Genomic DNA, 26,703 nt, shown 5'->3' on the forward strand with positions numbered 1-26,703 from the left:
TAATTTCACAGCTATCTGAAGTGGCAATCGTTATATAGCAGCTTATCTATGATACATTCAAGATAAATGATACAATATATTACTTGTTCATAGGCTACAACACAGCCTGCTTAATACCTTTCCTTAAATTCCACCTCTATACTACAATATGCTTGAGGTCCATGCAAAAAAGTAGCTACCTTTTATGTAGGAAATGGATAATTAAGTCTTTGGTATTGTAAAAGCATCTGCCATAAACAGTGTTTATAGTACATAGTGTTGAATTTAATAAATAGTTCATTGTGATGAAACTAGGAAAACAGTAATACTTTTAAACCATCTGGGATTATTAACTAGATCAATCATTATTTAATTGACATTTTAATATTTCTGACTTCAATTGAATTCCAAGGATAGCACACCACAAATAATTTCTGCAGTTGAGTTTTATTTGGAGCAAACACAATAAAATCTTTATCTCACTAATGTTTTTAAATATCCATAGGTTGGTCAGTCTCTCTCTCTCTCTCTCTCTCTCTGTCTCAGACTATTCTCTAATCAAAGACACTTCTTCACCAGGAGATAATATTTGTAATGATGCAAATTTTAAGTATGGCCCTTGGTAGCTAATGACCCACAGGTCTAGAAAATTGTCAATTTCTTTACAGTGCCTGACGTTTCACTTATTAGAATCTGTCACTAGGTTCTCTGTCAGGCTGTCAAAGGAAAAAACGCCTTTAAAAACCATTTTTTTTAATTTTTCTGATATAGTAGCTTTAGTTAAATAAGTTAGTAAATAATACTATCTTATAGGACTGCATTTGAACTGAATCTAAATCAGTTGCCCTAACGAAAAGCTGATTTAATAAGATAACATCTGATCTCTTTTTACTTTCATCTACTCTATTTTTTTATGCCAATTTGCATTTAAATGATTAATTTAAAAGCCAGAGAGTGGCAGTTTTACAGCGAACTGAACCTGGAGAGCTTCAGAGAGTTTTAGGTTCAGTGTACTGAGATAGAGGTAGAAAATGGCTCCCTGGGCAAGGATCCCACAGTCGTGAAAAACTCATCCTCTTGGCTGAAGTTGGACCCACAACTCAGAGCACAGAATACCAGAGAACAAAAATGATATCAGAGTTCTTTTAATACAACGGTTCTTATTTTTTTCATGTTTATTCATTTTTGAGAGAGAGAGAGAGAGAGAGAGAGAGAGCGAGCGAGCGCACAAGTAGGGTCAGAGCAGAGACAGGGAAACACAGAATCTGAAGCAGGTTCCAGGCTCTGAGTGGTCAGCACAGAGACCTATGTGGGGCTCAAACCCACAGACTGTGGGATCATGACCTGAGCTGAAGTTGGATGCTTAACCAACTGAGCCACTTGGGCTCCCTTAGTACAGTGGTTCTTTAAATGAAGGCAGTTTTCTCCCAGAGGATCTTTGGCAATGCCTGTAGATATTTTGGATTGCCAAAACTGGGAGGAGGGGACTAGTACTTGTATCTAGTGAATAGAGGCCAAGAATGCTGGCAAACATCTTTCTGCTCAGTGAACAGCCTCCTCCTAACAGATAACTATCCAGTCCCAAATGTCAGTATTGCTGAGGTTAAAAACCCTGGTCTAATTCAATCCTCTAGTTTCAAATATGAGAAACTGAGGCCCAGAAAAATTTAAGATGCCTGTCCTATTAAAACTCTTTTTTTTTTAATTTTTTAGTGTTTGTTTATTTTTGAGAGAGAGAGAAAGAGTAAGGAGAGGGCAGAGAGAGAGGAAGACAGAGAATCTGAAGCAGGCTCCAGGCTTTGAGTTGTCAGCACAGAGCCCAACAGGGGGCTCAAACACAAAGCGTGAGAGCATGACCTGAGCCAAAGTCAGATGCTTAACTAACCGAGTCACCCAGGCGCCCCATATTTTTAAAACTCCTCAACACGAATCATTTCTCTACCTTCTTAAATCAAGATGCATAATATCAAGACATCAGAAGTTATAATTTAGCACAGCAGTTCTAAAAAGGTGTTTTGGAGTCAGTCAGTTTCTGTATTTACCATTTATTTACAGTTGTGTGACAATAGGTAATAAATAAACAAATAAGCAAACAAGCCACTGACCCTTCAGTTTCTTCATCTATAAAACGGGGATAATTCTTCTCTCATAGACTATTATGAAGAGTATTTGTGATAATGTCAAGAGAGAATGGGTAACATAGTTCTCAATATATGTTAAACACTCAGTAAGTGGTAAATACTGTAAAATATTATAAATCAGAATTATTCTTTTTTATAGTAAAATTTACAGACTCCAGATGTATCACCAATGCTTGTTCACCTGTTTCACCCAGTAAATACACAGCATATAAGGTCCAATCCCATTCCTAAAAGAAGAATGGTTCATGTGAGAAGTTTAAAAGTCAATGCAAGGAAATCATTTTTCAACAGGTATTGGCTATCAAATCTATTGCCAACCAACTACAAACTTTATCATCTCTTAGGCCAGAACACTTAGAGCCATCTTGATTTGATTAAAACAAAAAGGTGACCATCCTGCATTCCAGACTCCTATGGTTTCTTTTTCATTCTAGCATGAAAGGCTAGAGGAGATCTACATGGGGCTCTGATTTCACATCACCTTCTTTTGTGTTGGCATCATGAATAATGCCACTGTATTTCTTATCAAGAATGTCCATTCTTTGCACTGTAATTTTATATTTTTTATTTGTTTTCTTTCTTCTTTCCTTCCTTCCTTCCTTCCTTCCTTCCTTCCTTCCTTCCTTCCTTCCTTTCTTTCTTTCTTTTCTTTCTTTCTTTTCTTTCTTTTCTTTCTTTCTTTCTCCCCAAAGCTGGGGAACATATAATCAGCTAAGTATTGTTGGATGCTCTGGAAAAATCAGTCACTAGGAGAGGGATTGACCTTTTCAGCTTCCATTGATGGTTTCCTAGAGACAGAAGCAGCATGTTAGATCATCGAAAGTGATTTTTAAACTGTGCTCTGTCCTGAGATCAGGGAAGGATGAAAATGGAAGCATAGGCAGGTGGGAGCCCACTGTTACCTCAATGACATACGTCCCTATTTTTCCACTCTCTTCTCTGTATTGGTTTCCTGTAAGTTTTTTTACTCAACAAGAGTATATGCAGTTCTTGAAACAATTCTTTCCTGCCATTTAATTCATTTCATCAATGGAAAATTAAGACTCTTAAGGAGAGAAAAATATCCAAGGTTGCATAACAAAACTAACACAATTTCTGAGACTTGATCTGGATTTTCCAGTTTGTATCTAGTGTACATTCTTTTATGCTAGCAAGTGCAAAAAAGTATTTAAAAGCTCACTCCACATAATTTCATATATTCAATTCAGTTGACTTCACTGGGAAAAAAAAACCTATTTACACATGAAAGTCCCTGGTCTACAACCAGTATCATGGACATTGTCTCCATGTAACAATTTAAGTTGTAAAATACAAAGAATTTTAAATAAACCTCAAACTAACAAGAGGGCTACTGAATATTTTTCCAAGTGTTATGGAGTTGTTATTTAAAATATATGTATATATGTAATATATATAATCTCTATCCTGGTGTTAGGATAGTGCTTCCTATTATCCCTTGCATTCTTCTATTTGTGTGTATGTATGTATGTGTGTGTGTGTGTGTGTGTGTGTGTGTGTTTTCTTATAGAATTTGCTCTTCATTACTTTCACTTACTTTTCATGCTTATCCCTTCCAAGTTTTCAACTCTCTTTTCTTCCCTTTAAGCTTTATATTGTTCATTGTTTATTTTGCTGCCAATAATTGTGTATATTTTTTTTGAGAATTTAGTTACTGCTGCCTTTTCACCACCTTGACTCTTACGTTTCTGAAAACCCTCCAATATCTTGATTGCATTAAGAGGCCCACAACCACCAGTTTTCCAAATAAAACTGTGCCAAAAAGATCTCCATTTGCGGAACATTCTTTATTCTGCATTCATGGGTGTTGTGACTCTCTGTGTTGCCTTTATTTATTGTGCCTAATTTTTTTTGTTATGCAAAGCCACTAAAATCTTTTAAATCTATTTATTTCTAGTGGTTGGAATTAGATTTTTTTTAATGATAGATTTAAAAAATACAACTAATTCAAAATCCTCTCTGTTAACATGGGTCTTTCTAAAGACCAGTAGCCTTTATCTATATCCAATTTACTTTAACCACAAATCCTAATCTAGTGGCGTCAGTCGACTTAATTAGCACATTCTCTACTTTGTCTTCCAGATTTTTTATAAAGATATTAAACAAAATGGGACCCAATATCGATCCTTGTGGGACCCAACTGGAAACCTCTCCCCAACTAGACGGACTACCAATTACGATTTCTCCCTGTATACGGTTAGATAGCCAGTTTTTAATCCATTTATTTGTATTTCTATTGGGGCCAATTTGTTTAGCTGTTCCCTGTAAAATAATGTATGGGGTCTTTGCAGATAACCTATTGACTTATATCCACAGAGACTTGAAAATAAGTTAAATGTGTTCAGGAAACCCTAAGGGGGCTGTCCTGGGTTTTTTTTTTTTTAATAACTATGATAAGCCTAAGCTTCAGTGTTCACTCAATTATTATTGTGCTAGAGAGAGAAACCAAGTGCATCATTTTGAGATTTCTTTTCATTTGTATTGAGAAGATAGAATGCATTATACACTGTCGCATTTCTTAGTTTTTGTTGTATTTATTTTGGTGAGTGAAATAGGTAGAGAATTGTACCTTCCTTCTATTAGTTGGGTCAGAATTTAGGTGCCTATATTTTCTGTCCTAGATTAATAATTTATGTCTAGAAATGTTTTGTTTGCATCAAGTCCTTGTTGTTTTATTGTTATATAGTTTGCTAATAACTATTACCTTGGTGGACTCAGCACATACTTATAATGATAAATAAGAGGTAATAACTGAGATTGTTCCTTGTTATAATTCTTGGCTGAAATGAATTCTAAGGAAAACCTTTTTTGGCTAATACTTCAAGTTTAGTTTCTGAATCCTCATGTGTTTGCAGTCTTAATTGGCAAATTGTCATTCATATTGCCCTCTACACTGGAGAAGGAGGAGGAGAAGAATCATTTCCATTCTGTTTTAACATCCACTGCTTGTCCAACACTGTTTTTTTTTTTTTAATTTCTGTTTCTTGGTGAGGCAGTGAATGACAATGAATGCTTATGAATCTTTCCTATGAGGACTTGATGCTTGATGAGCTGTTACTGTTTCTTCTGAGTATCATGTTCTTCCCTAATTATACTGTTCTGACCCCAGGTTCCTTAATTCTAAATTATTATTGCATTGAGAGTGGGAGAAAGGTGTGGTTTATCTATTAAATTGCTACTCTGTTTTGTTATAAGCTGCTTTTAACTTCATTTCTTGTTGTGTTATACATATAACAGAGTCTGATAGGTGGAATTAGGTAGATCCCAGGAGAAGAGACATTTGGAACTTCCCATCCCTAATTTAGTCCCAATCCCCTATATATCCAGCCACTACCATGTCTGTTGTCTTAGGCTATCTCATTTGTGTTATTGCTGTTCTTGTTTTTAACTCTAACTAGTCTTGTTGAAATTGAACTAGACTGATGTGGTTGGGCAGTATTCTGGGTAGAATGCTAATCATTTAGAAGAAAACATGTTTGACCATTGGAATTTCAGTTTATGATGAAAACAATTGAAAAATGTATTTTTCAAAACAAAAATCTAAGTGTGCTGCATGATTGTTCTAGTGACTGTGTAAAGTTATATGATAATTCGGGAAAATCCCTAGATCATAATACTACTTTAAAGAAAATTTGCCTCTTTGGTGCATAAAATTTTTCAGTTGATGACTTGAAAAAGTTAATGATACTCCCTGATACCATGATTTAGACCCTCATTTGTCAAGAACTCTTTACCTATTTCATAAAACATGCTAAAGAAAATGTTCTATGATTTACATTGAAATATGAATTTTAATGTCTTCTGCTTGTACACCTTTCTTTGTTGGGTATGTCTCTACTCTGTCCTTTGAATTCTCCTTTAAGTTCAAACTTAATATATGAAATAAGGACTAGTGTTCAAAAGTTTGAATAATTATCCATTAAATCTGTAACCTATAAAAGCATCAAGATGTATTTGACAATCCTCAGAGGTAGTAGGGTCCACTGGGAAAATGGTGGCTTTTATTTTTTTTTTTAATTTTTTTAATAGTAGTTTATTGTTAAATTGGTTTCCATATAACACCCAGTGCTTCTCCCCAAAAATGACCCCCCTCCATGACCATCACCCCCTTCCCCCCTCTCCCTCCCCCTTCAGCCCTGGGTTCGTTTTCAGTATTCAGTTGTGACTTTTAGAATCAGCCAGACTCACTTAGGCATGGTCTCACTTAGGCATGGTCTGTTATGAGCCATTTGACATTAGATATATTTAACCTTTCCACACTTCAAGGTCCTCAACTTAAAACTAGAACACTAATTTCTGCCTCATGAAGTTGCTGAGGGGATTAAATGAGATACCTGTGTTAAGGGCTTCATATAGTACCAGACCAAGACCACTCAATAAATAGTTGCTGTCATTATAGAGATGGTAGCAGAGACTGCATCTCTTTCTCAATTTTTTCCGTTTTTTCTTGGTTTAGTCCTATTACTATTTTTCTAATTATAAAATTTACTCATGATATTTTTTATCTATAAAAGGCAATGAAAACCATTTACACCTCCACACCCAGATATAATCACTGTTAACATTGCCTTTTACTCATAGGTAATGATATATTTTCACATAAATAATTATGCTATTGTGTATACTGCTATTTTTCACTTGCCTTTTTATACATTCAAATATAAGTATAAATCATTTCTAATAGCAACAAGATATTTTATTGATATAATTACCATAATTTATGTATGAGCACCTATTGTTAGATACTTGCATTGTTTGTAAGCATTCCATTGCTGACATGTTTGTCCACCATTGATTCTTGATATATTTCTTAAAATAGAATTTCTGGGGAAAAAATGTATGTTCCTTTAAAATGGTGATAGATATTTCCAAGTTGTTCCCTAGGAAAGTTCTCCCATTGTTTAATATACCCACTAGCACCATATGAGAGTGTGGGAGTACACACACACACACACACACACACACACACACACGCACACACAATGTCATCAAGCCCTTAAAATGACAGAACTAGAAAACTAGTACGTGTCCAACTGCAAAAGTGTTAGAGAAGTAAAGGTAGAAAAATACAAAACCTGTGTGTAGTTTTTCTCCTCTCCCTTCAAAAGCCACAGAGAATAAAACAGCAATAGAAAAACAAAACAAAAACAATCAACACTTAACTAAAGCTGAAGCTCTACAAAGAAACAGAGACACATAAGCAGGGCTAATATTCATGCAAGCAGAATCCAGATATATCTACCCAAGCCATAGTTGAACAAATAGGAAAATCCTATAGAAAGTTCTACATCAAAATGAAGCATATAAACAAAGAAACAGCATAGCAACTGTGCAGGAAAACTACAAATGACTCCGTGTGTCCATTTTGTTGGGGAGAGAGAAGAAAGAATTTAGGATATGAAAGACAGAATAATGACTCTAATTGGAAAAAAATACTTCAGGATAAATTTAAATTTCCATAACAAAAGGTTATTTTCCTCACCCAAAATTTAAAGAGAATATGAAACAAAAGATTAAGGATGAAGTGATAAACAAGATGCTAAGAGGTGATTAAAAAGGCAAAATTGAAGACAAAGTAATCTTTGTAGAAACTAATAACTGAATCTAAATAATAAAGAGAATAGGTGTGGCAAAATATCAAGGCAATAACACAGAGTTCAGGTTGTAGAAAATCATGCCAAATGAAGAGAATAGAGATATAGAGATACTAACCGCTTAGGAAAAAACATAATAAATATATAAAACAGGTTTAGCAGATTAAACATGTAGAATCACAGTGCTAGAATAGAATGGAATAAAATGGATTAGAAAAAAATCTAATGTCAAAAATTATAATAAGAATGAATACTTATTGGATGTGTTTTATGTTCTTAGACACTTTATATATAGTATGTCATGACAAAGTCCTTATTATCTTTTATTGTAGTAATTATAATTTTACAGATGATGAACTAGGAGCCAGAGAGTATAATTAACTTGCTTACAGTTAGACAGTTAAGATATGGTTGAACGAAAAAGATGACTAGAGGCTACACTCTAAACGAATATGCTAGACATTATATATTTGTACTTTCTGTGATAAAATTAATCAGTAGGCCAAAAGGGTATACTGGTTCCTAAGGTAAAAATTATATAATCTCATTACCACCCTATTATATCTTTCTGGCATTACTAAACTTCCATTCAGAAATAGTGAATGATCTACAAAAAAGGGGAGAAAAATTAGGTCTCAAACTATTCCACAGTAATATTAAACTTTGTAAAACAATGAAAACTGTTATAGGATTCTGAGGGGGGGAAAAAGTAACCTAAGAATATTATTATTGATACATAAAGGCAAGAAAAGAAAAGATATCCACAGTTTCCAAAGCTTTAATGAATATAGCATCCACAAAACCACACACACACACAAAATTCTAGCCCCAATTAAATGTACTCAAGGTAAGGAGCTCTAGAATAGGAAAAGGTGGTGAGCTAGCATTCAGAACTAAAGATAGCATGTCAATCTAAAGCTATACAGCTCCAGAAATTAAAGTTACAGAATAAAAGATAAGTGAATTATTTAAACTAGTTACTAAACACTCTATTAAAAGAATAAATCAGAATGTGTATTGTTGAAATGAGACAAAGTATTTGTTTTCTAACTCATATCAAGGACTCAATATTTACTCTTTATCTTTAGAGTTTATGAATCAGGAGGTTGAAGATTAAGGATATATTTCATTTCGCATAGGTTATTATGATCATGTTCCTAGAAGGATCCAGCATAGACTGCCTACATTAAGGTCATCTGTGATGCTCACAATTTAGTAGATTCCACTTGAAATGTAAATCAAAATCTTTCTTGGGAAAGCTAGAAGATCTGCATTTTTATCTTTTAGATCTTTGTCCTATACACTGAAACATGAAAGTTTGAGTATCAGGATAGTTAGGATAAAAGAATCAAAAACTGACAATCATAAAAAACCTTAGATAATAAGAAGGAAATAAAATAAAGATGCAGTTAAAATAGCTAATGCTAGATGTCAGAAATAAGGATAAGGGCAACTGAAAAGCAAATTTAGAGTAGAAATTAAGATGATAGTATTAAGACCAAGCTTATCTTAACTGCTAAGATTAACCAGTTACCTATCAATTTACCTATCAACTTACCTGTCAAAAGAGCAAGATTCTTAGATTTAATCAAGAAAATAAACCCCAAAAAAATGCTATTTATTAGAGATGCTTCGAAAGTAAAGGTATTGAAAAATATTCTATGTAAAGTCAAAACAAATGAGGCAAATATAAGTCTGAGGATAAGTGAGTATTGAATATTATCACTATTTAGTAGTACCAATGTTATGACTGTTATTACATTATAAGGATGAAGTGAAGGTAAAAAAAAACTATTGACTGTGAGATATTTTATAATAGTTGCAATCCCCCTTAAAGGTGTTATCAATGATTAATAATTTATATATGATTCATAAAATTAAAATTGAAATAGCATCTAAATAAAGTGATGGGAAATAAAAAGAAAATGACAGAAACATTACCTTTATTACCATTATCATTATTCATTGCATAACCTCACTTTTATACAACTCATGTGTCAAAGGTACAACAAAAATTAATTTGAAGAACATCTAGAAAATAAGAGTAAAGTACTGCATAATGAATCCCAAGGGATGTGGTTAAAATAATTAACAGTAAGAAGCTTCAAGCACAAGTAATTTTAAAGAGTGAATTAAATATACAATTCAGGAAGTTAAAAAAACAGATCAACAATATATCCTAAAGAAGCAGAAGAAAGTAATTCATCAAGATCTATTATAAGTTAATAATATAGAAATGCAAAATAAAACAATGTACAAAAAATCAGTTCCTTTTAAAAAAAAATTAAGTAAAACAGGGCAATAATTGAGCCAAAAACAAGTTTATTAAAGAAGCAAAGAGGGAGCCAAATTAGAGGTTTGTAAAAGCATAACAGCTGTTTTTTAAAATGGCAAAATTAAAAGAAAATTATGCAAAGATCTTAGAAAATGTGGATAAAATACATGATATTCTTAGAAAGTATAAATTAGCAAAAACTAACCCTAGGAGGAAGAGTAAACAAAAACAAGTGATTACCAGAGATAAAACTAAGAAAACTGACAAAATAGTGTAACCCTACTCCAAAAGGTCATCTAACCTAGATTTCGACAATAAATTTTGCCAAACACTATAAGTAAATATCTCTAGGGGTATTTAAACTCTTGTAGATCATAACAGAAGAAAGAAAAAATTTTCAAAGGATTTGGAAAGTAGCATAACATAAGTAAAGTGACAAAACCATATCTGAAAAAAACAAATATATATGAAAAGAAGCTATGGATTCACTTCATTAATGAATATCAGTGGAGAAAAGAAATTTTTAAATTTAGTTTTACTTAAATTTTACTTTACCTAAAGTTACTTAAAATTTACTTAAATTTTACTTTACAACATAACTATACAGTGTAATTTCAAATAAAAATTTTGATATTATTTACCATATTAATATATTGAAATGGTGAAGATTTTTTTCATCCTTTCAATATATCACCAAGAGATATTCAAAGGTTATCAATTGAATTCAGTATTCACTGTTTGGTTATAAATTTTAAATCCTTTAGGAAATTAAGAAATGATAGATATTTTCTTGCTAATGGGTTTCTTAACTTATTTTAATCTATTCAAACTTTATCTCTTACATTTTGTCTTAGGGTAGAACAGTAAAAGCAGGAACAAGAAATACATGCTTATCATCATCACTATTATTTAATTTTGCAAAAATTATTAGTCAGTGAAATTACCATGAGTGATAGTCAGGAATTTTAGAAAAGGAAAAGAAATAATTTTACTCTTAGCAAAAAGGAAATTATTTCAGTCTGGAAGAAATTTTAAAAGAAGCCATGTGAAAATTTAGGGAAAGTTTCTACAGCTTTTCTATATAAAGAATATATAAACAATAATATGTGTTTATATATGTGTGTTATTTCTATTATATATTTTTATAATTATGTATATGTTATTTATATTATATATATTTTGTATATATTGGAAGGAGATAAAAGAATACTTTTATTAATAAGTTTTTGATAAAAGAAAACTTCATTTAAAAAACCTTTTTTTTTTAAAAGATAACATTATAAGAGAATCATTTTTTTCCAAAATATCCTGGAAATTTAGTGTAATCTCATTGGATGAGATTTTTTTCCCTAGAAACATAACACAGTAATGTATGGTTTATTTGAAAGAAAAAAAGGTGGGGCGCCTGGGTTGCTCAGTCTGGTTAAGCATCTGACTTAACGCTTGGGTAATGTACTTGCGGTTCACATCGGACTGTGTGCTGGCAGCTCAAGGCCTGGAGCCTGCTTTGGATTCTGTGTCTCCCTCTTTCTCCTTGCCCCTCCCCTCCTCATACCCTGTCTGTCTGTCTCTCCCAAAAATAAATAAAACATTTAAAAAAATTTTTAAAGAAAGAAAAAATGCATAAAAAGAATCAGGAAAATGATGAAAAAAAATAAGAAAAGAATAGTTCTACCAGAAGTTTAAATGAATTATAAAACCAGAATGATTAATGTAGTATAGCTCTGAGTCAATGCTATACTACAAAAAGAGAATAGAAATTGACTTAGAAACATAATAATACTAAATTCTTAACAAAAGTATCATTTCATATCATTGGGAATATATGTTATTTAATAAGCAGTAGTGAGTAATTAGATGACCATTTGGGAATACTAAAATGTAAAACCATATGTTTAACACACCCCTTCCTCCAGATTAAATTCTAGATAAATTGGAGAGCTAAGTATTTTTTAATGTTTATTTATTTTTAAGACAGGGAGATAGAGCTTGAGTGGGGGAGGGGCAGAGACCGAGGGAGCTACAGAAGCAGGCTCCAGGCTCTGTGCCGACAGCTGGAGGTGGGACTTGAGCCAAAGATCTGTGAGACTGTGAGATCATGACCTCAGCCAAAGCCGGGCACTTAACCGACTGAGCCACCCCAGGCCCTCCCAAGAGCTAAATATTTTTTAAAGAGGAAAAGATGCATAGAAAACAGAAAATCATGTATAAATATTTTAATAAACATGGATTAAGTAAAAAGAAAAACAGAAAATACAGAATCCAGAAGAGAATCATATATTTGAGATTGTAAAAATGTTTCATTTCTATATTTTTCTTTTTCTCTTACCATTTTCTCTTACCATTCTTTTTTTCTTTTTTTCTTACCATTCTATTCAAGTAAAACTTTTCTTTCCACAAGGAACATAATTTTTTAATCTTCTTTCTAATTACATTTTTTAAGCAGATGGTTATTTTCATTTAATAATAGGTAAAAATAAGAAAGGTAGAAACCGCTGAAATCCCACTTTTTCCTGAGGGCAAAAAATACCCAATATTTTATAATCGTTCTTTCATACATCTATTGTATCTGTTTATATTTCTGTATGAACAGATTCCCTTTCTCATTCTCCCTTCCACAATATTGATTACTGATTGCTCTTCACAATTTATTAAGGGTATAATCTTGTTTTAACTTGAACTTCTCACATTTCTTAAAAAATTTAGTAACTTTTTATATATTTATGTGGTATTTGAATTGGCTTCCTTGTGAATTGCCTACAGTTACTCTTATCCATTTCTTGATTTTTAGTTTTCAGAGGTCTAAATATAATAAATATATTAACTATTTATTAGTATGTGTACTACATATATTTTTCCCAGCCCTCATTCATTCTATAACAACTTTTCAATTTTTAAATTGCCTAATTATTTGTAATTTTATAATTTCTGTGTTTTCTGGAATGCATAAAAATTCCTCTTGAAACTCTAGGTTAGGCATATGCTGTAATGAATTTTTCTGAAAGCTTTTTTTCTTTCCATAGTTAATTCATTGTTTCATGTTTTACATTTAATCCATCTTGAGTAACATATTACTGTTAGTGCAAGAGAATGATCAACTTTATATTTTTCCAGGGGTAAAACCAATAGCATCAGCATTATTGCATTATTACATTTTTGAAATTAGTTTTCTCAGTGGTTATATTTAGGGAGTGGGATGGATGATATAAATACTCCCATTTTTCATTTTATGTCTTACTACAGTGTTTGAACTATCACAATGAGTGTATATTACTTTTAAAATTTAAGACAGTGTGTGAATGTGTATCTGTATACATATTCCCACCTGTTTTGCCAATATGATCCCATGGTCCTTTTACTATATTCTCCCTCCTTCTAACGCACACACTCACTCACCATATCTACTCACTCAAATACCACACACAAATACAATTCCTACTTTTCGCAGTGTTTCATATATAACTTAACCAGAATAGCCCAATTACATAGAAGTAGTACATGCTTATTTCTGATAAGTATGCTTCTATTCTGTTCTAATAATTATTACTGTCAGAAAGAAAAAGAAGGAAGGAAGGAAGGAAAGAAGGAAGAAAGCAGGGTGTAGGGAGAGTGAGGGATGAAGAAAGAGGGAGAGAATAGTCTGGACTAAACAGTAACTAGTTTCAATTGGGAGTGGTCAAACCCTTACTATCTGACTTTCTTGTCAGTGTTGTCACCAGTTATGCATTAGACAAATAGACTCCCTAATATTTTTTTCAGGCTTGGACACACCTATAGCAACACTGCCTATAAATCCCTGGAGATAGAATTCCCCATGAAAAAATTAATTCTCTAACTCAGTATAGAGTTAGAGAGTTAGAGAGTTAATTCAAATACCACATAAATATATAAAAAGTTACTAAATTTCTTAAGAAATGTGAGAAATTCAAGTTAAAATTAATTCTCTAACTCAGAGTTAATTAATTCTCTAACTCAGGAGACTTCAGATTTAAGTTTTAATTCTGCACTTAAGACATACTTGTAATATCTGAAAAGTCAACCTGTCCTTCAAAATAAGGATGTGATCTCCATGATCTAATCCACGTTAAAAATCATGTGATTCTAGGGGTGTCCGGGTGGCTCAGTTGGTTATGCCTCTGACTCTTGATTCTGGCTTAGATCAAGATCTCAAGGTCAAGATTGAGCCATTGTGAGATCCAGCCCCAAGTTGGGCTCCGTGTTAAGGGTGGAGCCTGCTTAAAGATTCTCTCCCTATTCTTCTCCCTCTCTCCCCCCACATCTCCCACTTTCTCTCCCAAAAAATATAAGTAAATTTAATTTTGTTAAAAAATTCATGTGGTTCTAGAATGTTTACTGAGCCTTTTGCCTAAAATTCATAGTCTTACAGCCTTTCTCTGATAAGACCTCCTGTCACTTATTTCTACCACAAGCAATGCTTATTAACTTAAAATTTACAAACACTTGTACAGAGTATACACCATAGTCTGTGGTTAAACCCATTTTATTTAATAAGTTTCCTTTGGAAAAATGTGGAAAAAATATCTACAGAGAAAAAATATTATAAAATAATTTACTGTGTTAGGAACGACTAAAAGTACTATGAATCCAACTCCTCTTCTAAATTTAAAGCATCTACATAAGATATAATTCTTATATTGGATAAATTGGACTATAAATTAAATGGTATGTTATAAAATAAATAGTAAATAACCAAGTGAGTAGGTCCATTAGATTTTGATAATATTGTGTCCTGGTATATTATTTATACTTTTTCAATGTGCTTCCTGTGATAGCTCATTTAATTATCTCAAGAATAACCAGATACGTAGAAGGTAAATGTAATCCTGATTTTATAAATGAGTAAATAGAACAGACACCTAGGAATTCATTGATGAAACCCATTTCCACGACCAATGAAAGCCCCTTGAATCTTACTGCCATGTTCTTCTCCATTGCATGGTCAGTTTCTCTGTTGAGTCCCTTCTTACTTAGAGAACCTGATCATCTCCTATTCTGCAAAAGGCCAACATTTACTATGATTCCTTTCCCTTCGATGAGGTCTTTTCCTAGGATGAGAACCACAGCCAAGGAGTTAAATTTTGAAAACATATTTGTTCTGAGTGCCCATGTTGCCAGGAAACAAAATTTAATAAACAGAAGAAAAACTTTATATGTACCATTTTGTGATTTTTCAAAGCAGCAGTAATACTTTGCCTCTTCAGGTGCTCTATTCTGTGCTAGAAATTGAAATACAGCGCCACTACCACACTGCTCACACTGCTTTCATGCTGTTAGATCGGTACTGGCGGTCAAGCCCACCGTGTGTATCATTAGCATAGTCTTTAAGGGAAAGCAAGCCATAGTTTTCGATTTTAAAACAAAGATTCACCTCTTTTTGGGAGAGAGAGACAGAGAGAGCCAGCATGAGCAGGGGAGGGTCAGAGAGAGAGGGAGACACAGAATCTGAAGCAGACTCCAGGCTCTGAGCTAGCTGTCAGCACAGAGCCCGACACGGCTCGAACCCACGAACTGTGAGGTCATGACCCAAGCCAAAGCTGGACGCTTAACCGACTGAGCCACCCAGGTGCCCCAAAGATTCACTTTTGAAAAGCTCCTGAAGTTAGTATGATACTTACCATTCAGATATTTAATTTCTTTCCTTTTCTTCTTTATAAAAATGTGCCAAGAAATTAATGGTATACTTTGCAGTTGTTAAAATCTTAGATTTTAGGAAATATAGTAATAGTCCTAGTATCATGAGTACAATAATTACTGAAAAAACTCTGGAAAGATTATGAACTGTTGAAAAATAGAAAGAAAACTGTGTGTTCTATGGGAATTAAGGACTGGCATTAAACTTTTATTATCCATCTTTCCATTAATATTAAATTATTTTGTTAAAAAAAAAAAAACTAAGTTACTCCAGCAAGTCTTGTGTTCCCAAACAAATTAGGAATTTTTTATGGCCTCTGCTGAGAAGAGGTTTACAGAATCGCTTGATGCTTGTTTAATTTTGGCAAAGAGCACCATGGGAGACATAACACAAATGGACCCTGACATAATTTTTAAGATTCCCTCAGCAATATCCAAGCCGTCTCTTTGCCTCTCAGTACTGCTACTAGCTTCTGCTATAGAAAATTTCTGGAAGCTGGACCAGATTCAAAGTCACCATAGCTAGTCTCTCCCACGGAGGCACAGATACTGTGGTGACTCCCTACAGGGGGGTAGGCGTCTCTGAATCCCAGAGCACAAGCCTGCTGACCCAGGTACCAGAGAGCACACTGCAATAAGGAGTCCTTAGTGGTGAATACTGCTGTGTGGAACATTTCACATTCCCTCCAAGGAGTAGGGTGGTTTACTTCGGCAGTTGACAATGTTGGTCCCCTGGCACCAAACACAGGGGCTGCATTCCTATGAAAGGCTTTTCTTATTGCTCCCCTCATCACAGCCAGCTGTAGGATAACCCTAAACTTAGCCCATAAGGGACACAGAGTTAGAAGGAACATCACAAGTGTGTTGATCATTCAGCACACTTATCAAACTCTTGCACTTGGACAGTATCATCACTGTTAAGAGCACAGGCCCACCTAGCTAGCTGCAGCAAACCTACTCAGTTTTGGATTTGAGGCAGCTCTGAGTTCAAGCCCCATAAATTTTCACTTATTAGACATGTCAGCCTAAGAAAGCTCTTCGAGCCTCAGTTTTCTCATCTGTAAAATAGGGCTTACTGTTCTGCCCTCAAAAGATAGTTTGAAGGATTGCAGGAGGAAGTACATGCAAAGTAAGCTTTAGTTAAGCAGTAACCTCAAAATTGATGTCTGTCGTGGAACAGAACTCTGACTTTTCCCAATTCCTTAAGATTTGTTTCTGAATTCAGAAAAACTGTCTCTGTAATATTCTTTTAAAATGTACGACATGATCAGAATGAATAGTACATGGTACACATGACACATGCTACGTGAGTTTCAGAGGAGAGAGACGTTACCTTTAGATGCATATACAGGAAAAGCTTCATAGAATAAAAGGCACATTCCATCTCAGGGGGAAAAAAAGAACAAAGAGCTCTTCTGTTCACCCAGGATATACTTAGTTATGACAGAACAATAGTATTTTAGCCTGTGAAAGAATATTAAAGAATCTTCCCATTTTATAAATGACGAAACTGATACCCAGAGAGATAGATTGACTAGTCCATGGACACACAGCAATTAAATAACAGAGACCTCAGTTCTCTGGCATAACCTGCCCATAGGGCAGCACTGCCTTTAACTCCTTGACTTGATAATACATAACAATTTGATCTGTATCCTTCCTCAATCCCTTACAGTTTTCAACAAAGTACTCTGACAAGTGTTAGTAAACAGAAAACCATTCTGGTGCAGTAGAAAGTGTTCCATCCCTGCTCCTAACCAGTGTATAACATTTAGCAAGACATTTCTGATCTACTGCTAATATATTTCTAAAAGCTAATATTTACCAAGTGTTTACAAGCACCTTACTTGAATTTTCGTTATCCACTGCCCTATAGTAACATTTTATATGGCATTATCCTCAGACCACAACATTAGCCAAAACTTTAAGAAATGCAGAACCCCAGCCCATTTCTGTATTTACTGAATGAGAATTTCTGATGAGCTAACAATTTAAATTTTAGCACATCCCCCAAATAATTCTGATGTTCGTAACATTATGAATCTTGTTGAGTTACTAAATACTCTTACAGTCCCCTAAAATCTTACCAGTGACAAAAGCTGAAGTCCACAAAGAAGTAACATTCAGTCACACAGTAAGTTGCAAACCTGGGATTCGAACCCACATTGTTGTTGTTGTTGTTGTTGTTGTTGTTGTTGTTGTTATTTGAAGGTTTTTAATATTTGACACAGAGACTAGTTGATATTTTATTCTTTAGCAAAGCATCAGCTCAGATTTGATGTTCTTTCCTAGCTCCCTAAATTCCTAACTTCCTAAGTCAATGTAGCCTATGTTTTCTAAATTTAATCATGTACTGTCTACCATCATCTTCAAATCTCAGGGCCAAGGGTCATTTGGTATCAAAATGGAACAGAGAGATGTTTGACAACACTGTGTCAGATTAACAGCAGTCTCTCAACAAGGGTTGGGTTGTGGAAGTGGATGGTGCATTTGGCAAATTCTCACTGGGGTAATTCACCATGTAATTGGCTAAATGTACAGAAGCTGTCAGACACCACCACATAAGGACTCCTGGTTCAAGTGGACTTAATCACTCCCTCTCCAGTTCACTCTCCCCCTGGAGGGGGTGCTAGCTGGTGCCTCGATTGTGATTAATTCAATATTCTGAAAGGGGAGCACAAAAAACATTGCAGATTAACTCTTCCACACCTGTGTGTAGAGACATTGAAGACTTGGCTTAGCAGACTTGGAGAGCTACCCAGGGTCCTTAGAAAATTCATTTTTTTTAATCCTACAGTTATTGACTCTGAACTTTAAGGCATCTGAGAGATGATCTAACAGGGTGCTTCTCACTTTTTAATGTGCACAAAAGCTGTCTAGGTATCTTGCTGATGTGCAGATTCTTATTCTATAGGTCTAGGATGAGGCTTGAGATTCTGCACTCCTAATAACCTTCCTAGAAGTGCCAAAGCTGTTGATCTCTGGACCACACTGAATAGCAAGGACCTAGCCCAGCGAATGCAAATGAATCCCAACCCTGGAGGAGTAGTGGATGATGCCTTGAGAATGTCTAGACTGAAGGTTCTAGAGATGATTCCGAGACCAGTTGGTCAATTCGCCGGCTTTGTGCCTATCTCAGACTTAAGAATAAGAAACTCCATGGGGCACCTGGTGGCTCAACCGGTTAAGCGGCCAACTTTGGCTCAGGTCATGATCTCATGGTTCGTGAGTTCGAGCCCTGAGTTGGGCTCTGTGCTGACAGCTAAGAGCTTGGAGCCTGCTTCAGATTCTGTGTCTCCCTCTCTCTCTGCCCTTCTCTTGCTCAAAAATGTCCCTCAAAAATAAATAAGCATTTAAAAAGTTAAAAAAAGAATAGGAAACTCCACCTCAAAATAATTTTTGTTGTTTTTAATTAACACTTCCTTTTACTTGTAGTTGCATTTTTGTTCCTTTTTTTCATTAAGGTATAATTGACCTAATGATTGTTATTTGTATATATTGCGAAATGATTATCAAGATAAGTCCAGATAACATCCATCACCGTGCATACTTACAATCTTAATTTCTTGTGATGTCTCCATTTTATATGCAGAGACAGAAATCCGTGAATGTCAGTGACTTGCTCAGGGTCAACTAAGCTAGTCAGCGGTAGAGCTCGGACAAACTAAAACTGGAACATAAACCTAGATCTCTCTCTCTCAGTTGCACAATTTAATCACAGATTGCATGTGAAGCTGTTTTAAAATATCTTTTCTCAGTTCTGTCATTGGCAGAGCAAGCCACAGAATACAACTTGGATTAAAGAAACCAGGACACTGTGCCTAGCTCAGCCTCTGGAAAGTTCTGCAACTTGGGATAAAAAATTTCTCTGTGCCTTAGGTAATAAGACCTTGCTCGGCCTTTCAAATTCATTCTGACTTGTAGAAGGCAATGAAATAAAAATCTGCCAGCCATTTGATAAAACATAAGTGACTTAAATAATGGAGGGCATTTTTATTAAAATTGCTATAGGATAACATTAAACTATTCTCACAGGATTACTGAATTTGGAAAAGTGCTTCTATATTTCTATATATCTATATATGAGATATAAACATATATATATATTTATATATATAAGTATAGATGAATTATACATGATGTTACTATTGTCCTAGGGTGAGTTTTATCAGAAATTATTGAAATTATTATTTTTAATTTTATTAATGAGACTTTTTTATTTTCTATACAACTTTAACGTATTCGGTCTATGCAAAGCATGCATAGAGGTACGGGAAGTGAGGAGAGAGACAGAGAGATGGAGACAGACAGGGAGCCAGCCAGCCGGAACATTGTTCTGGGCTGCCAGTAGCAACAAGGCTCCATGTTTCTTCGTTCATATTCAGAGGGAAAGATGGAGACCACCCTCCCAGCCCCCCATGAAATGCCTCCAACAAACCTTTCCTTTCTTTTCATTGATTCAATGGACCTATGCCTTCCCATTCCTGACCAATCCGTGACAAGGGGAGGGGAAATACTGAGGCTGGCTTAAAGCAATCAGGCTCACACCTGAAACAGAGGATCGATCTCTCCTGTTGTTACAGATGGGTGGGACAGATTCAGTTACAAACTACTGCAGAGGGCTAATGGGAAAAGGTAAGTAATTAGTTTTACCTGCCAATGTAAACCAGTGAATTTATACTTTCTTTCCCAGTTGAGGAATTTTAAAGTTGAAGTGTGGTAGCGATGGTTACCTTTTGTTACACACCTAATCGTATGCCAGACGTGACAGTAGGCTCCTTAAATATCTTCTCTCAGTCTTAAACAAAAACTGTCATATGATGTAGCTTTATTTTAAAGATGATGTGGTCTAACATCATTTTAAAGATGAGAAACTAAGTTTTTAAACTTGACCAAGGACATAGCAGCTAATGGCAGAGAAGCTAGAATACAAAGCTGATTTCAAAACTCATGCTTTTAAGACTTAATTTTATATATATATGTGTGTGTGTATATATATATATACACACACACATATATATATTCTTATCTACACTGAAATTTCAAATAGTGTTCCACAAAGACGATCTATAAAATGTTATTTAGGGGCGCCTGGGTGGCTCAGTCAGTTAAGCGTCTGGCTTCTGGCCTTAGCTCAGGTCATGATCTCATAGTTCATGGGTTCGAGCCCCTTGTCGGGCTCTGTGCTGACAGCTAGCTCAGAGCCTGGAGCCTGCTTCGGATTCTGTGTCTCCTTCTCTCTCTGACTCTCCCCTGCTCATGCTGTCTCTCTCTGTCTCTCAAAAATAAATAAAAAATATTTTTAGAAAAAAATTAAAAAAAAATAAAATGTTATTTATATCATCATTATCATCATAATGAAACTCTCCTTATAGTTGTACCTAATTGGAGAAAGAAAAATGCATTTCCCATAAGCATGAGAAGATGGAAATAAATCTGAAAGCAGCTTTTTTCCTGGGTGCAAGCTCTTCCTTCCCCAAATTTGACTGTTCCTGTTGGCAAACAACAAAATAGATCTTTTGCATTGCCTCCTGCATCTGCCCACTGTATGGATAAAGAACCAAAACAAAATTAAGCATTAGGAAGATATATTATTCACAGTTTCTTTTATTAGGCCTGTGAATAATGAGGTCTCCACGTTAGACACTTTCCTGGAAGACTGAAACTAGAAGATTCACACAGTCCAAAACCAACAGGAAGCTCCCTGCCAAAGGGACTATAGCAGAGAGTAGCACATGTGTATTGCTACATTCATTTGTTTATTTATTTTAATTTATATTCAAGTTAGTTAACATACAGTGTAGTCTCAGCTTCAGAAGTAGAATCCAGTGATTCATCTCTTACATATCACACTCAGTGCTCATCCCGAAAAGTGCTCTTCTTAATGCCCATCACCCATTCAACCCATCCCCCAACCAACCTCCCTTCCAGCAACCCTCAGTTTGTTCTCTGTATTTAGGAACCTTTATTGTTAGCCTTCCTCTCTGTTTTTATCTTAATTTTCTTTTCCTTCCCCTATGTTCATCTGTTGAATTTCTCAAGTTCTATATATGAGTGAAATCATATGATATCCGTCTATCTTGGACTGGCTTATTTGTTGCAAATGGGAAGATTTCATTATCTTCCATCACTGAGTAGCATTCCATAGTGTGTATGTCTGTGTCTGTGTATATGTACACAGACACAGACATACACACACACACACACACACACACACACACATATATATATACCACATCTTTTTTATTCATTCATCAGTCGATAGACATTTGGGCTCTTTCCATAAATTGGCTATTGTTGATAGCACTGCTATAAACATTGGGGCACATATGCCCCTTCGAATCAGCATTTTTGTATCCTTTAGATAAATTCTTAGCGGTGCAATTGCTGGGTTGTAAGGAGTTTCTATTTTTAATTTTTTTAGTAACTTCCATACTGTTTTCCAGAGTAGCTGCAGTTTAGGGTTAGTATTCAAAATCTATAAAGAACTTAACAAACCAAAAACCCAAAAAACAATCCAGTGAAGAAATGGGCAGAAGACATGAATAGACACTTTTCCGAAAAAGAAAAGTTTGATGGCTAACAGACACATGAAAAGATGCTCAACATCACTCATTAGGGAAATACAAATCAAAACCACCATGAGATACCTACTACCTCACACCCATCAGAATGGCAAAAATTAACAACTCAGGAAACAACATATATTGGCAAGGATGCAGAGAAAAGGGAATCCTTTTGCACTGTTGGTGGGAATGCATTCATTTGTTTCTTAAAGAGTAATTGAGCACATGCTGTATGTCATCCTCTGTCACCACTTCCAAGGCTGTTTTATGTCAGGAACTGGTTTACTAAACCTAAACCTTTCCTAAACCTCTTCTGACTGTGATATAACACAAGTCCAATTCCTTTACCCGCTTACTCCATAATAAAAGTTACTGTTCTGTGAGTTTATCATATAGGGCACTATGAATCATCTCATTTAATTGTTACAATCACCCAAAAGGCAGGTATCATTCTACCTATTTCACAGTTGAGAAAAGTGAGTCTTGGAAAGGTTAAATGTCTTTTTGACCTTGTCCTTAGCCCAGTCTGTTTCTGTCTCAAGCAGTATAGCTTCAGAGCCCACTAATGCCTCAGACTAAGAGAAGGTGAATGCTTATAGGTTTACCCTGAGAGTTCTTATAGCCTAGGGGTAAGGAGTTTGGATATCTGTGCTAGCCTATTTTACTTTATTTTGTTATGTTTATTCATTTTTTAGAGAGAGAGCATGAATAAGGGGGACAGAGGATCTGAAGCAGGCTCTGTGCTGACAGCAGAGGTCCCAATGTGGGAGTTGAACTCAACCAACTGAGCCACCAGGGCAGCCCTCTGCTAGCCTATTTTAAAATCTAACATGAGGCACCTGGGTGGTTCACTCAGTTGTGTCCGACTTCAGCTCAGGTCATGATCTCACAGTTTGTGAGTTAAAGCCCTGCATTAGGGTCAGTGCTCACAGCTCAGGCCTAACACCTGCTTCAGATTCTGTGTCTCCCTCTCTCTCTGTCCTTCCTCTGCTCACACTCTGTCTCTCTTTTTCGAAAATGAAAACATTTTAAAAATAAATAAATAAAATCTAACATGAAGCCCTCTCATTTTACTTAGTGATTCTTTCTAAAATGAAGTAAAGATAACAGGAAAAGTCCAGAAGGAAAAGATGATATCCCTCAAGCTGTCTAACTTGGCACTTATTGAATGTAATGTTGTGTAGAATAGGGGGCTCCCCTCTCTAACCTCCCCCTTTCTTCACCTTTCCATGGCTGATCGGTTTGATTTTCCCTTTTATAAAGGCCTAGAGCTACCTTTGTCCTCCCTCTCTCTGAGCTCAGGCCATAATCTCTTACTTGCCTGCTGCCTCTGCCCTATTCTTGTCACTGTTCCTTCAGATGCCTTGTGTATGCTTATATTTCCGAAATGTCTCCCCTTCAACACAGTAGGGAATTTCACTCCAGGGTACATATAAATCCTCAGGTACCATTAGTCTTAAGTATGGTGACTCTGAAGTAGGATTGTCTAGGTTCAAATCTCAGATCCCTTATTTACTCATTATGTTTCTTTCTGCACGTGGCTTAAAATTTTGGAGCCTCCGCAGGCTTATCTATGAAATGAGAGTCAATAAGAGTACCTACTGCAGAAGACTATGCTGAGGAATATATGCCATAATCCGTGCAGAATGCTTCTAACCTACTGCCTGGAATGTAGTATGCAGATAGGCCTGCTTCTAAATATTGACTAAAAATATTACCTGCTAATCAGCAGATATTTCTTGAGTCCGTACCACACATGCCCTTTGCCCTCACAGGGACCACATGTTAAAGGGAGGATATACTTTCAATAAACATCTATGGAAATAACACATAAGTGATAATAAAGGCTGTGACGGAAATGTCTATATTGCTATCAGAGTATGTCTCAGAGGACCTGACAGAGTGGAGTATGTTAAGGAAGCCTCCCCGGTGGACAGAACGTTTGAACAGAACTGTGAATGATGCAAGATACATAAGAGTGAGGAAGGATGAATCTGAATCCTCCTACTCCCTGTTATCTGATGACACAAATGTTAGAAATTCCTTGGTCTTATTCAAACAGATGCATATTATTCAGTGATAGTAATGTTCTATTAAGAAACTATCTGGAGCTTATAAAAAGTTTTGTTGTAATTAAATATTTGTCATTTATATTTGCTATGAAGACATCTTTTCTGTAGTCGGACTGCCCTTAGCATCAGTTATTTTTCCTTTGTTGTATACAGTGGGTACATGCTTACAACATACACTTTAAGTTATTTTGTCTATACCCCCTTTTAAGTACTGCTGAGTCAGTTTCTACTGGTGCAGTTTTTTAAAGCAGAGCTACTAGATCCAGTGCTAATTAATGCTAATCATGTGTCTCAACTCCCACTCATAGGATTCAGTAATCAGTGTGAATCCACATGCCCTCCCCATCCAACCCACCTCTGTTGTGGATACCCGTTTCAGCAGCACTGGCCACCAACAATGTCCCCTGCCATTCAAGAACCAAACTAAACTCTAAATCCATAGAAGCCAAGCTCACTGGCTATATTCCTTGCATCTCTGTGGAGTTGAATATGTTGCTCCTTTCTGTTACCCTATTCCATGTTCCCTGGAATCCTGTCTACCTGGTCTGCATTAAGTCAGCTTTCTGGCTTCTTAGCTAAATTAAATGAGAAACAATAAGAGGTAGTAGGTTAGGTTCTGTGAAGGGAATAAGTGTCTCTAATACATACAAGTGGAAGTGATAATAGTCTAGATAGTTTATTTTTGTTTGTCTAAAGTAGTCTAATTCTCTTTTGAGTCAATATCTTCCAGGGAGAGGAACTGTCAGATTTTTAACTGCATTAAAATATTTGTGCCTTTACTAAGGAGGACATAAATTAAACCTTGACTTCTTTGCTTTTAGACAAAAGATAGAAGCAGATGGTAATTTCCCTCTGACACAGAAATGAGGCAATGGCATTGGGTGGTTCTATATGCCCAACCCCCATCCTCATTAGCTTATGGGACAAGGTTGGGTGAGTTTCAAAACCCAATAACAAGAGAAAACCATGAGTCTACCAATGACCTAGAATAATTATGGATCACAAACTTTAAGTCAATCATAACCTGCCAATAAGTCTTGAAATTTAACCTGATCAATTGGCACATTTATTACTCACTGTCCTGGGCTGGGGAATATTATGAAGAGCAAGGGCACTTAGCTGGAGAAACCTCCCCTTTTCCCTATTAGGGACATACACTGTCATCACCTTGACAACATATGTAAGCCCTACAGGGAAAATGTAGTTCCTTCTTGGCTAAAGGTTACCCATTCTTCCTCTTCTCCCTACCCTAAATATTAGAAACCCTCGACTGACATGTTTGTAGCTTTGCAGAAAGAAACCAACACAAATGTTCTCTAGGGTATTAGTTAAAATGGATTGGGAAATTGTGAATTACTAGTTACATGGTGTATATAAAAATCTTTAGCAAGTCTTCACCCATAATGCATTGAGTTGTAGGAACCGGCTAATAAAAAGATTAGATTGTTTCTCTACAGCTTGGGACTTGAGTCAATTATTCAAATGGAAACTGAACTGGAACACACTTCTACCTCTCAGGACCTGAGTTTCCAGGTGTTAGAAGTTGCTTGAGTTGTCAGGATTAGGGGGGCAGGTTTTTACATCTACCTGTCTGAAATGTATCGAAATAAGACTCTGGGCTTAACTAAGCTCATTTCAAACCTGCCTCTATTCCACTCATCTTAAGGATCTATAGTAATTCAAGGCAAGTCCCTCCTTTGGATGGGAGAAATGTCCATTAGAATTAATAGATTGTGAATACAGTTTCCTTCACTTTTTCCTCTTTCATGGAATTTCAATACGATTCCAATACTTTATATTTTTCCATAAAATTAAAACAACTCCTGACTTTCAACTTTAGTTGAAATTAGTAACTTTATTTATTAAATTAGAAAGAAGAACCCAGAAAGAATTCTATCAACCTTCCAAAATAAATTATTTAACTCATCATATATTTTATTAATTGTACTTTATTATTATTAAATGTAGCAATTTGAATGTAGTCTCATTTCCCCTAAATTTAGCATTCATCCTTCTATCTCAATACAAATATTATTTTTTTTAAAAATACATGATCTCTGGGGCGCCTGAGTGGCTCAGTCAGTTAGGCCTCTGTGTCTTGATTTTGCCACAGGTCATGATCCCACAGTGGTGAAATCAAGCCCTGTATCAGGCTCCATACTGCAAGCCTGCTTGGCGTTTTTTCTCTCCCTCTCCCTCACCCCTCTCCCCCTCAAAAAATAAAAGTAAAAAAAATAAATAAAACACATGACCTGTCATTTATATACCATTCTTAATGAGTTGCACATAAATTAACACATACATAGAAAGGAATCATTTTCCTCGAGAAACAAATTTGATTCTGTGAAAGTAAAAGGAATGAAAGAGATTAAGCCACAAAAAATTACGAAGGCTACTTATGAGGTT

General features: G+C 35.3%; 1 protein-coding gene across 2 annotated transcripts in view; it reads left to right on the forward strand.

The window, feature by feature from the left end:
• GABRB2 (gamma-aminobutyric acid type A receptor beta2 subunit) overlaps positions 1–26,703 on the forward strand; it is a 238,096-nt gene that overhangs the window by 194,404 nt on the left and 16,989 nt on the right. Inside the window, exon 10 of one of the 2 annotated variants that reach the window (XM_029942911.1) lies at positions 4,221–4,334. The exons of the other annotated variant lie outside the window; for it this stretch is intronic. Within the exon in view, the coding sequence (XP_029798771.1) occupies positions 4,221–4,334 (114 nt within the window). The remainder of the gene's footprint in view (positions 1–4,220; positions 4,335–26,703) is intronic. 2 annotated transcript variants of the gene reach the window in all.

This window comes from Suricata suricatta, chromosome 6 (assembly GCF_006229205.1).
Source record: "Suricata suricatta isolate VVHF042 chromosome 6, meerkat_22Aug2017_6uvM2_HiC, whole genome shotgun sequence".
In the NCBI taxonomy this organism is placed as follows: domain Eukaryota; kingdom Metazoa; phylum Chordata; class Mammalia; order Carnivora; family Herpestidae; genus Suricata; species Suricata suricatta.